Source organism: Seriola aureovittata, chromosome 10 (assembly GCF_021018895.1).
Source record: "Seriola aureovittata isolate HTS-2021-v1 ecotype China chromosome 10, ASM2101889v1, whole genome shotgun sequence".
In the NCBI taxonomy this organism is placed as follows: Eukaryota; Metazoa; Chordata; class Actinopteri; order Carangiformes; family Carangidae; genus Seriola; species Seriola aureovittata.
The window spans coordinates 28,197,625-28,210,870 of NC_079373.1; the positions used below are offsets into that span (position 1 = coordinate 28,197,625).

General features: G+C 34.5%; 1 protein-coding gene and 1 long non-coding RNA gene across 3 annotated transcripts in view; one reads left to right on the forward strand and one right to left on the reverse strand.

Moving 5' to 3' along the window:
* Window positions 1-11,714, reverse strand: part of mdkb (midkine b) — a 33,533-nt gene extending 21,819 nt beyond the window's left edge. The window contains exons 1-3 of one of the 2 annotated variants that reach the window (XM_056386189.1): window positions 11,631-11,714; window positions 9,953-10,053; window positions 8,324-8,497 (exon numbers count right to left, since the gene is read on the reverse strand). In XM_056386189.1, coding sequence (XP_056242164.1) covers window positions 8,324-8,497; window positions 9,953-10,052 — 274 coding nt within the window. In that variant the 5' untranslated portion in view covers window position 10,053; window positions 11,631-11,714. The remainder of the gene's footprint in view (window positions 1-8,323; window positions 8,498-9,952; window positions 10,054-11,630) is intronic. The other variant, XM_056386190.1, reaches the window with a different exon arrangement.
* Window positions 11,715-12,257: 543 nt separating this feature from the next.
* On the forward strand, window positions 12,258-13,044 carry LOC130176502 (uncharacterized). Its single transcript, XR_008828878.1, has 2 exons — window positions 12,258-12,860; window positions 13,004-13,044. It is a non-coding gene; the product is annotated as an uncharacterized LOC130176502 (long non-coding RNA).
* Window positions 13,045-13,246: the final 202 nt, after the last annotated feature.

Sequence of the window (13,246 nt, forward strand, 5' to 3'; positions counted from 1 at the left end):
TAAGTCATGAAAACGTCAAAAAAGGTAATACTATAGTGAGACATGATAGATTTTTTTAAAAAGTCATAGTATAGTAAAACATGAAAATTTTTTTGAAAAGTCATACTATATTAAGACATGAAAAATAAAAAAAAAATCATAGTATAGTAAGTCATTAAAACGTCAAAAAAAGTTCATAGTATAGTAAGACATGAAAAAATATAAAATAGTTCATAGTATAGTAAGTCATGAAAACGTCAAAAAAGGTAATACTATAGTGAGACATGATATTTTTTTTAAAAAGTCATAGTATAGTAAGTCATGAAAACTTCAAAAAAAGTTCATAGTATAGTAAGACATGAAGATTTTTTTAAAAAGTCATAGTATAGTAAAACATGAAAATTTTTTTGAAAAGTCATACTATATTAAGACATGAAAAATAAAAAAATAATCATAGTATAGTAAGACATGAAAACATTAAAAAAAAAAGTCATAGTATATTAAGACATGAAAAAAAAAAAAAAAAATCATTGTATAGTAAGTCATGAAAACGTCAAAAAAAAGTCATAGTATAGTAAGACATGAAAAAGTCAAAAAACATCATCGTATAGTAAGTCATGAAAACGTCAAAAAAAAGTCATAGTATATTAAGACATAAAAAAATAGAAAAAAAATGTCATAGTATAATAAGTCATGAAAAGGTCAAAAAACGTCATAGTATAGTAAGAAATAAAAAAAAAAAACATCGTATAGTAAGTCATGAAAACATCAAAAAAAGTCATAGTATATTAAGACATAAAAAAATAGAAAAAAAATGTCATTGTATAGTAAGTCATGAAAAGGTCAAAAAACGTCATAGTATAGTAAGAAAAAAAAAAAAAAAAAAAATCATTGCATAGTAAGTCATGAAAACGTCAAAAAAAAGTCATACTATAGTGAGAAATGAAATTTTTTTTTAAAAGTCATAGTATAGTAGGACATGAAAAAATTAAAAAAAAAGTCATAGTATAGTAAGTCATGAAAATTAAAAAAAGTCATAGTATAGTAAGACATGAAAATGTCAAAAAAAAGTCATAGTATAGTAAGTCATGAAAAAATATAAAATAGTTCATAGTATAGTAAGTCATGAAAACGTCAAAAAAAGTTCATAGTATAGTAAGTCATGAAAAAATAAAAAATAGTTCATAGTATAGTAAGTCATGAAAAAATAAAAAAAAACATTGTATAGTAAGTCACGAAAACATCAAAAAAAGTCATAGTATATTAAGACATGAAAAATAAAAAAATAATCATAGTATAGTAAGTCATGAAAACATCAAAAAAAGTCATAGTATATTAAGACATGAAAAATAAAAAAATAATCATAGTATAGTAAGTCATGAAAACATCAAAAAAAGTCATAGTATATTAAGACATAAAAAAATAGAAAAAAAATGTCATTGTATAGTAAGTCATGAAAAGGTCAAAAAACGTCATAGTATAGTAAGAAAAAAAAAAAAAAAAAAAAAATCATTGTATAGTAAGACATGAAAACGTAAAAAAAAAAGTCATAGTATAGTAAGACATGAAAAAGTCAAAAAACATCATAGTATAGTAAGTCACGAAAACGTCAAAAAAAGTCATAGTATATTAAGACATAAAAAAATAGAAAAAAAATGTCATAGTATAGTAAGTCATGAAAAGGTCAAAAAACGTCATAGTATAGTAAGAAATAAAAAAAAAAAAAAAAGTCATAGTATAGTAAGTCATGAAAACGTCAAAAAAAAGTCATAGTATATAAGACATAAAAAAATAGAAAAAAAATGTCATAGTATAATAAGTCATGAAAACGTCAAAAAAAAGTCATACTATAGTAAGACATGAAAAAAGTAAAAAAAAAGTCATAGTATAGTAAGTCACGAAAACGTCAAAAAAAGTCATAGTATATTAAGACATGAAAAAAAAAAAAAACGTCATAATATACTAAGGCACAAAAATGTCAAAAAAAAGTCATACTATAGTAATTCATGAAAAAAGTAAAGAAAACGTCATAGTATAGTAAGACATGAAAAAATTTTTAAAAACGTCATATAGTAAGTCATGAAAAAAGTAAAAAAAAGTCATAGTATAGTAAGACATGAAAACGTCAAAAAAAGTTCATAGTATATTAAGACATAAAAAAAAAAAAAAAAAAAATCATTGTATAGTAAGTCATGAAAACGTCAAAAAAAAGTCATAGTATAGTAAGACATGAAAAAGTCAAAAAACATCATCGTATAGTAAGTCACGAAAACGTCAAAAAAAAGTCATAGTATATTAAGACATAAAAAAATAGAAAAAAAATGTCATAGTATAATAAGTCATGAAAAGGTCAAAAAACGTCATAGTATAGTAAGAAATAAAAAAAAAAACATTGTATAGTAAGTCACGAAAACATCAAAAAAAGTCATAGTATATTAAGACATGAAAAATAAAAAAATGTCATTGTATAGTAAGTCATGAAAAGGTCAAAAAACGTCATAGTATAGTAAGAAAAAAAAAAAAAAAAAAATCATTGCATAGTAAGTCATGAAAACGTCAAAAAAAAGTCATACTATAGTAATTCATGAAAAAAGTAAAAAAAACGTCATAGTATAGTAAGACATGAAAAAATTAAAAAAAACGTCATAGTATAGTAAGTCATGAAAATTTAAAAAAAGTCATAGTATAGTAAGACATGAAAATGTCAAAAAAAGTTCATAGTATAGTAAGTCATGAAAAAATATAAAATAGTTCATAGTATAGTAAGTCATGAAAACGTCAAAAAAGTTCATAGTATAGTAAGTCATGAAAAAATAAAAAATAGTTCATAGTATAGTAAGTCATGAAAATGTCAAAAAAAAGTCATAGTATAGTAAGTCATGAAAACATCAAAAAAAGTCATAGTATATTAAGACATGAAAAATAAAAAAATAATCATAGTATAGTAAGTCATGAAAATGTCAAAAAAAAGTCATAGTATAGTAAGTCACGAAAACATCAAAAAAAAGTCATAGTATAGTAAGTCATGAAAACATCAAAAAAAGTCATAGTATATTAAGACATAAAAAAATAGAAAAAAAATGTCATTGTATAGTAAGTCATGAAAAGGTCAAAAAACGTCATAGTATAGTAAGAAAAAAAAAAAAAAAAAAAAAAATCATTGTATAGTAAGACATGAAAACGTAAAAAAAAAAAAAGTCATAGTATAGTAAGACATGAAAAAGTCAAAAAACATCATAGTATAGTAAGTCACGAAAACGTCAAAAAAAGTCATAGTATATTAAGACATAAAAAAATAGAAAAAAAATGTCATAGTATAATAAGTCATGAAAAGGTCAAAAAACGTCATAGTATAGTAAGAAATAAAAAAAAAAAACATCGTATAGTAAGTCACGAAAACATCAAAAAAAGTCATAGTATATTAAGACATAAAAAAATAGAAAAAAAATGTCATAGTATAATAAGTCATGAAAACGTCAAAAAAAAGTCATACTATAGTAAGACATGAAAAAAGTAAAAAAAAAGTCATAGTATAGTAAGTCACGAAAACGTCAAAAAAAGTCATAGTATATTAAGACATGAAAAAAAAAAAAAACGTCATAATATACTAAGGCACAAAAATGTCAAAAAACGTCATACTATAGTAATTCATGAAAAAAGTAAAGAAAACGTCATAGTATAGTAAGACATGAAAAAATTTTTAAAAACGTCATATAGTAAGTCATGAAAAAAGTAAAAAAAAGTCATAGTATAGTAAGACATGAAAACGTCAAAAAAAGTTCATAGTATAGCAAGACTTGAAAAAAGTAAAAAAAAAGTCATAGTATAGTAAGTCATGAAAATTTAAAAAAAGTCATAGTATAATAAGTCATGAAGACGTCACAAAAAGTCATAGTATAGCAAGACTTGAAAAAAGTAAAAAAAAAGTCATAGTATAGTAAGACATGAAAAAAGTTTAAAAAAAGTCATAGTATAGTAAAACATGAAAAACGTAAAAAAAAAACGTTGTAGTATAGTAAGACATGAAAACGTCAAAAAAAAGTTATAGTATAGTAAAACATGAAAAAAGTAAAAAAAAACGTCATAGTATAGTAAGACATGAAAACGTCAAAAAAAGTTATAGTATAGTAAGACATGAAAAAAGTAAAAAAAAAAGTCATAGTATAGTAAGTCATGAAAACGTCAAAAAAAAGTTATAGTATAGTAAGACATGAAAAAAGTAAAAAAACGTCATAGAATAGTAAGTCTTTAAAACGTAAAAAAAAAAGTCAGTATAGTAGGACATGGAAAAAGTTAAAAAACATCATAGTATAGTAAGGCATAAAAACGTCAAAAAACGTTATACTTATAGTAAGACATGAAAAAAGGCCAAAAAAATGTCATAGTATCGTAAGTCCTGAAAATGTCAAAAAACGTCATACTATACTAAGACATAAAAACGTTAAAAAAAAAGTCAGTATAGTAAGACATGGAAAAAGTAAAAAAAACACCATAGTATTTTTAAGGTAAACACAAGAAACTTGTGCTACAGAAAATGGACCAGACTCAGTGAATAGCTCCCTAAGCTTAACATGTCCTATGATAACTATTAATTTAGCTATACAGACTAATGAGCAGTGATAACTAACATGTCTTTGGGGTCACCAGGTGGGAACCTCCTTTCACCAGTGTTTCGTCTAGTTGGTCCCACGACACCTCCAGGAGGCTAGACAGTGATCACTGGCGTCCCAGAGTCACTCCCCTAATGCCAGCCATCACTGCTCCACACACCACCACTATTTTCTCCTTTATCTTGCCTATGCTACCACAAACAACACCATCATCAACTCTGACAAAACACACTAGCAGATTCAGCAAACAAACTCCCCCAAACAGTTCTGTTCTGTTGTGTAGGACTAGAGTTTTTTTTTTTAAAGTGGCAGCCATTTTGAATGAGGGAGGTAGAGTCAGGGAGAGATGCCTTGTTGGGCTAAACTCTCCCCCACCGGATTAGGCTCTGCTCTACCTCCCCCTACTCCCCCACTCTCCAAGACAATACAACTCACCTAAACAGTCAAAGACAGACTACAGACCAATTCAAAACAATACAAACAAACAATACAGGCCAACTCACCTGGACTAACCGCATGGTCTCAAATAGACTCACACAGGCCATATCCCCCACTTAAAAAACACTTCCTCCTACTGGATTTCTTCCTTGCTTCTCCTAAGAGTCTGTCTATCCTAAGTGCTCCCCCTGCTGGGCCCCCAGCTACCATTACTTCTTCTCATCCAAATCCACTGACTGGATCTTACTGCCTCATCTGACATATCCTTTACCCAGAGTTTTAGGTTCTGGGGAGTTGGCAATACATCATATGTTGTCCCTATCAAAAATCTAATACTACTTTTGTATAGTAGGTCATGAAAACGTCAAAAAACATCATATTATATTAAGGCATGAAGACGTAAAAAAAAGTCATACTATAGTAAGACATGAAAAAAGTTTAAAAAAAACGTTGTAGTATAGTAGGTCATGAAAACGTCAAAAAACATCATAGTATGCTAAGGCACGAAAATGTCAAAAAAAGTCATACAATAGTAAGACATGAATAAAGTAAAAAAAACGTCATAGTATACTAAGACATGAATAAAGTAAAAAAAAAGTCATACTATAGTAAGACATGAAAACATCAAAAAACGTCAAGTATACTATGGCATAAAAAAGTCAAAAAAACATCATAGTACAGTAAGGCTTCAAAATGTCAAAAAACGTAATATAGTAAGGCATAAAAAGTCAAAGTATAGTAAGTCATTAAGACTTCAAAAAATTTAACATCATAGTTAATCAGAAATGTCAAAATACAAAATAGTATAGTAAGGCATAATATGTCAGAAAGCATCATTTTATAGTAAGACATAAAAAAGGCAAAAAACGTTACTGTATAGTAAGGCATCAAAACGTCAAAAAAAATATTATAGCATGGCACAAAAAGTCATAGTAGAGTAATTCATAGCGATGTCAAAAAGCATCATTCTATAGTAAGACAAAAACGTAAAAAAAATTTAATATCATTGTTAGTCATAAAAAGTAATTGTATAGTAAGGCATGAAAATTTCAAAAAAAATTAAAAGTAAAAAAAAATGTCGTAGTATAAGACATCAAAATGTCAAAAAACATCATAGTATAGTAAGTCATGAAGACGTCAAATACTTTAACATTATAATAAGTCATAGAAATGTCAAAAAACATGATCGCAGAGTAAGGCATAAAAACGTCAAAAAATATAATATATATAGTAAGTCATAAAACCTCATTGTATAGTCAGGCATGAAAATGTCAAAAATCTTCAGATTATAAGGTGTAAAAACGTCAAAAAACATTTCATAGTATACTTAGGCATAAAAACATCAAAAACACTAATATTATAGTTAGTCATAAAGGCATGAAAACGTCATAGTATACTAAGGCATAAAAATGTCATCGTATAGTAAGGCATAAAAACATCAGAAAACCTCATAGTATAGTAAAGTGTAAAAACTTAAAAAACATCATAGTATACTAATGCATAAAAACGTAAAAAAAAACCTCACAGAATAGTAAGGTGTAAAAAGTTATAGTATAGTGAGGCATAAAAACATCAAAAAATGTCATAGTTTAGTAATGTATAAACAAGATTATGCCATACATTGTACATGTCTGGACCTCTGGTCAAATCCTGATGTTATAACAGCAACGTCTTTTGTCAAAATGACCAAACACATGAATCAAACACAAGGACTGAGCTTTGATTTCAGTTGGATTCACCTATAAACACTAGAAGACTTTCTTTTTTAACTATCTTTATAGGCTCTTCAGGTGAACTACTAGGGCGCACACTCTCATCATGTAACAGACTTCAGTTAGAGGCAGGTCTTGTCTTGACGATATGTAGAGGTGGTCATAGCAGTTAGTACAAAACCTTCTCTCTCTTTCTCCCTGGTGGAAACATCATTAGTCAGTCAGTAAGTCAGTCAGTCAGTCAGTCAGTCAGTGTTTGGTTTACTCAGGTGATCAGAACCTGTTGAGATGAACTGACACTTCAACATCATCCAGTTCAATGAAGTTTGACTCTGGTCAGAATGCTATGGAAACCATGCCAGTCAGGGTTTAACGTCAGAGCTGTAAACCTGTTTGATCAGTTTGTATAATGAGAGCAGCTGTATTATTCTGTTTGACCTGAAGGTGTCGCCATTTGTAATCAAATGCTCCACAGAGACTCAGATCCAGATCATACAGACCTAACATCATGTTAACATTAGAAAATAAATTATTCAATCATCAGCTGAGTTTTCTCTAATTTTTACTAAAGTCAAACACCCTCCAGTCAAATATCTGCTCTATGTTCGTTAAGTCTCTTCAGCATCACTACAGGTGTGATTCAGGTGTGTTCAGGAAAGGACGTAGGTTTGCATATGGACAGTGGGGACATGTCCCTACCAATATTTTGGGAGGACAGAATTGTCCCTACCAATGTGTGAGTGAATTTGTTTGTACTATGTTTGGAGTGAAGTCATATTAGATCATTCCAATGTGGCCTCCAAGATGATACGTCTCCAAGACAACCGATTTGGACATGCTAGCATTGATTGACAGAAAGGGCAGGGACTATCTGAAGGCTCACATCATGAGAGAATATCACATTGGTACCTAACGTCACCAGGAAAATGTCAACCCTGGCTTCTGTCCTCTGTAGGCTAGCTGTCAGGTTGCTAACAGTCAGGCTGCTAGCAGGAATAAACATAAAATGGTGGATATATCAAAGTATGAATTTAATTTCTTTCAAGAAATCTATGAAAATATGGCCATTAAGGAATTCAATGATGAATCTTAAGGGTTTTAAGTTTTAAAATAAGATATGGATTAATTGACTAACCTACATTTATCGTAACCACAGTCCAGCTATTCTGATGTGAACGTGTAAGTTATTGAAACACAGGATAAATTCTCAAAACTTCCATCTTTGATCTGTTCCTGTTAGTTTTATTTAAATGTAAATACATTTCTAATGTAAATTCAGATCTTATATGTTAATAAGCCGTTTGGTTGACGGCTTTAAAAAGTCTTTTTTTGTTTGGAGGGGTTGTTGTGTCCCTACCAATGTTGAGACTAAGCCTACGCCCTTGGTGTCAGGTGGGATACAGCTGTGATTCAGGTGTGTGTCAGGTGTGATTCAGGTGTGTGTCAGGTGTGATTCAGGTGTTTGTCGGGTGTGATTCAGGTGTGTGTCAGCTGTCAGGTGTTATTCAGGTGTGTGTCAGGTTTGATTCAGTTGTATGTCAGGTGAGATTCAGGTGTGTGTCAGGTGTCAGGTGTGAGTCTTACTGATGTCCTTCTTCCAGTTGCAGGGGATCCTGCAGTGGATCTTGTCGGTGTGGTCTTTACAGGTGGCCTCTCTCAGTCCGTCTCCACAGTCTCCGTCCTCTGGGACACATTTCCCATACTGAGTCTCTGCAGTGGAGCACTCTGAGGCGGGTCTGGACTTCTCATGTTTCCCAGCTGGTGGAACAGAGTCACAGCAACACCTGAGTCCTTACAGTCCCCCTCAGAGAGAGACTCTACTTTCAATCATCAGGTGAGTCTGATGTCACCTCGTTAAGATTAATTAAGGGTTCATCTCCTCCAGAATCTGTAAACATTCTTCATTTCTACAGTTTAACAGCTGGACAGATGTTTCCTGAAGTGTTTGTGAACTTTACATCACAGTCAGTTTAATACTGCACTGGCTCCAGGCTAGCTGTGATGTCATAACACCTGCAGGTACATCCAAGTGTTAAACTGAAATTCAAGCACAGACTGTAAATAAAGATGAACGTCACCTCTGTGATATCACCCACAGGTTTCTGAAGCTCAGAGTGAGCTGCTCCACCGTTGGCATCTTGGCAGTATCTGACTCCGCCCCCTAACTCTCAGCTAATCTAAAAATGGTCAAAGAGGAGGGGCGTGTGAGGAGTCGAAGAGGCCACGACCTCAATCCTCCATAACTTTAATAAAATGTAAACAGGTGAGTTATATAAACAGGTGTCATGAAGGAGGAAATTAGTTTGTGTACCAGGCTGTAAACATGTTTATTTCTGCTGTAAAGTTGAACATTTTAACATGGGAGTCTATGGGGACTGACTCACTGTTGGAGCCAGACTCTAGTGGTCATTAGAGGAACTGCAGCTTCTGGCTTTGGCTTCATGTTTCAATCGCAGAGGGTGATGCTTGGATTTTGGTGAGAACAGAGAAAATCAGAGAATTCAACAAGCAAAAGTTTCTCTTTAGAATTCCCATTATAATTTTTTCCTGCCTCATGAAGCATTTGCATCAGGAAGTGATGTCACACTGAATCAGGTCAACATATGGCTCAGGTCTGAGGTTCAGGTGAGTGTGTGTTGCAGTGATGAACACTTTCATCAGAGTTTTGTGTCTGTCTAAATAACCAGGACTCTGGTAACCTGAGGATCAGCTGACAGCTCCGTCAGACCGATCAGTCCAGTGTGACTCGTTCTGTCTCTACAGGAATGAGGAACTTGTCTCACTCTCTAACCTTTGTGCATCTGGTTAATTCATTCCAAGTGCATTCTGGGAAATATGAAGTTCAAACAGAGGAAGACGGAAAAATGATTCATGACAGAACAACAGCTGTAATGAGCCGCACCTCAGACTCAATATTCATAACAGAGGACAGAGTCCACTATATCTGACTATATCTGCAGCAAAAAGGCACCAGAAATGTAACATCTAATTTTGTACATTAAATTTTAAACATTAAATATATATATATATATATATATATATATATATATATGTACTGTATATTCAGGTGCTGATTACAACATGATATGATTCAGAGTATCATGGTTTATGATCAGATGTTCCCATCAGCCTCATCTGCACTCTGTTTACAGCTGATTTATAAATGTTAGCAGTCTAACATGCTAAGCTAACAGCTGCCTGTTTAAGCCTCACCTCTGTGACTCTTTCCTCTCTTGTTGGCCTCGGTGGTGCCCATCAGGACCAGGACCAGGACCAGGACCAGGAGCAGCGTTACTGAGAATAAACCTCGCATTCTGCAGATACACAGACACAAAGGAGACGATCACAACACAACAACACAACACAACCCAGGAACCTATTCTGACGGGGCGGGGGGGGGGGGGGGGGCTCAGAGGTGTTTCTGGTCTGTTGGCTGACCTGATCCTGGTCTTTAACTGTACCCTGTACCCTGGCCTCGGGGGGCCAGATGGTCCAGATATTAGTCCAAACAAAATCAGATCTGACCCCCACCACATAATGTGAGCTTTGTAGTGAGAGCAGCCTCAGGATTATAGAAGTAGGCTAATGTATTCACACAGTCACTGCTCTGCACACTCCTCAGCTCTGATGTACTTCAGGCTCTTGGCTCTGCTCTGACAAAGAGAGAGTCAATTACCCATAAAGCCCCTCTCTCCCTCGCCCCCTCTCTGTTGTTATTGTGCTGAGAAATGACAGCCTCCTCTTTCAGGCCTCCATTAAAGCTCCGGCCTTCTTTCACATGTCAGCTGGCAGAGCAAATCCTGTTCTTCTCGCTCCTCCTGCGGGTCTTTTATGAGCAGAGAACCGGCTCTCAGCAGGCCTCCAGTCTGTCCTCCATCAATGAAGAGGGGTGGGGGGGGTGGCGGGGCGAGGAGGCCAAGCAGTATCTGAAAGAGCCCTTTAGATTTCCCCTCAAAAGAATACTGATTCATTGGCCCAAAACAAAGCCTTTTCTAGCCTGGTTCCATTTCTCTGAAGCCGAACACAGATTCCATGCAACGACTAAGGAGCTGCCCCCCCCCTCTGCCCCTGAATAGAAATGTATTTGCATAAGAAAACAATGAGATCTTAGCATGAAGAAAAGGAGTGGGATGCTCCCTTTGGTGGAAAACGAGCAGCAACATTTAGAGGAAGTTGCTGCTGAATCTCAGAGTTCAACTCTCACATCCGAAGCCAAGTTAAAAGGCTGAGGAGCTTCCTGCTGCAGAGACACAGAATCTGAATCTGATCCCTGCAGCAGGAAGAGACGGAGCTGCGGCTTCTTCTGACGCTTCCACAGCACAAACACGAAGCAGAGACTCAGATACAACTGATTCTGAAAGATCCAATCAGACGCTTATTTAACAACATCTGCACATTCACATCAACACAAACACGAAGCAGAAACTCAGATACAACATACTCTGATCAACATGCTCAGCTGGAAACGTCCGATCAACAACAACTAAACAACAACATGTGCACACGCACATTAACACAGACATGAAGACTGACGTTTGTCTGTTTTACTGTTTAACTGTTTTGTTTGTTCTCCCTTTCAAAATAAACCTTTCTCTTTCCTGTGTGGTTCCTTTGTGAAATGCATCATCACATAATTCTCAAAGATTTCAAATGTTCAGTCATCTGTGGATCTGAAACTCAAACTTATTAACAATTGATCACTGAATCGATTATTGAAAAAGTTCAACTATCTGTTCATCAGTACACTGTAGTTTAGAGGCTTTGTAAATTAAAACAAGTACACACAGTGTTGGTAAAATGAGTGTGTGTGTGTGTGTGTGTGTGTGTGTGTGTGTGTGTGTGTGTGTGTGTGTGTGTGTATGTAAAAGGTTTTAAAAACATAAAAACTTACTTGCCGGTCTCAGAGCAGCAGCCAGTCAAACTGTGGAGTCGTCGCCTTCTGTCGCTGCCTGCCTTCAGCTGCTGCTCCTCAACACCCCGCCCCTCCCTCCCTTACTCACTCACACTCACACACACACCCTAACACACGCACGCACACCCACACACGCGCGCACACACACACACACGCGCACACACACACGCACGCACACACACACACACACACACACACACACACGCACGCACACACACACACACACGCTGCATATGAACAATGCTGAAAACCAGCCTTATGGTGTCATCACAAGCTTTAATGCTTCTCCTGATGAACAAAACAAGCTCAGCTCATTAGCATAAAGTGTGTGTGTTACATACAGTGTTGGCAAAATATGTGTGTGTGTGTGTGTGTGTGTGTGTGTGTCACTGAGAAGGAGTGTGAGCTATGTCACCGTACAGGTTGTGTGTGTTTGTTTTCTGTAGGTGTGTCTGAACTCTGAATTACTATTTACTCAAATGGCTGAGTGAGTGTACAGGTGAGTGATGGGGTTCACCTGGTTTCAGTCACCTGTTGGACTGGGTGTGATATATGTGATATATAAATGTGTGTAATATGTGATATTTATGTGATATATGTAACGGACAAGGAAAGAGTTTTGTATAATTTTTTGTTTTATTTTATTAATTTCACCAAAATCCTTTCTATTATGTGTTTTGACTTATTTTTATGATTATTTTTATGTTATGTCAACATTATTTAACATTGTTTTCAGAATGAGGTAACCTTATTTATTAATTTTGGCTTCACATTTTATGGTTATTTTATTCTCATAGTCAGCACTTTTATTTTGAAGTTCCATGATGTCGGTTGTGATGTCAGATCCGCCTCTCCTCAGTGATCGTTAACCTGATGGAGAGCGGTAAGTGTTTGAAATAGCTTAAACTAAAAAGTTCATTTTTTAAGTTTTAAGTGTAGTTGGAAGCAGTTAAATTTGAGAATATTGGTCTGTGATGTGTTTGTAAAGGTTTTAGGTCATGTATGGTTTGTTGTTCATCTGCACGTTGAACGAAGAGAGCAAGCTAGCTTGCCGGAGCTCTCCCTGTGGGTGTGTGTGTGGGTGCGGAGGGGTGCGTCTAAGCGCACATGTTAATTCATCTCTCCTTATCTTTGTTTCTTTGTTTTTGTGTGTTAGGTAGCCGGTCGTGGAAATGTGTAAACGCTCACACTCAGAATGTCACATTACAGGTATGGGTGCAGCTGATTGTTTATGGAGGAATGTTTAGTTTAAAATTTATTTCATTTCAAAGTCGGTGATCGTTAACCTGATGGAGAGCGGTAGCCGGTCGTGGAAATGTGTAAACGCTCACACTCAGAATGTCACATTACAGATTGTGGGGAACAGAATAAAGAAAATTCACGTGGCAGCATCTCCAGTGTCCGGTATCTCATATTGCACCTGAACACAACGCAGAATTGTCGGGACTTCAAGGCTGTTCCGGCTACATTGGTGCCGTGACCCGGATCTCTTCGCCACGGATCATCGCCAGAGTGATCACCGGTGGTTGCTGGAATAAGTAGAGACTTAAAAAAAAAAAAAAAAACGCCATTGACACTCTTGTTTTTGTAAATTG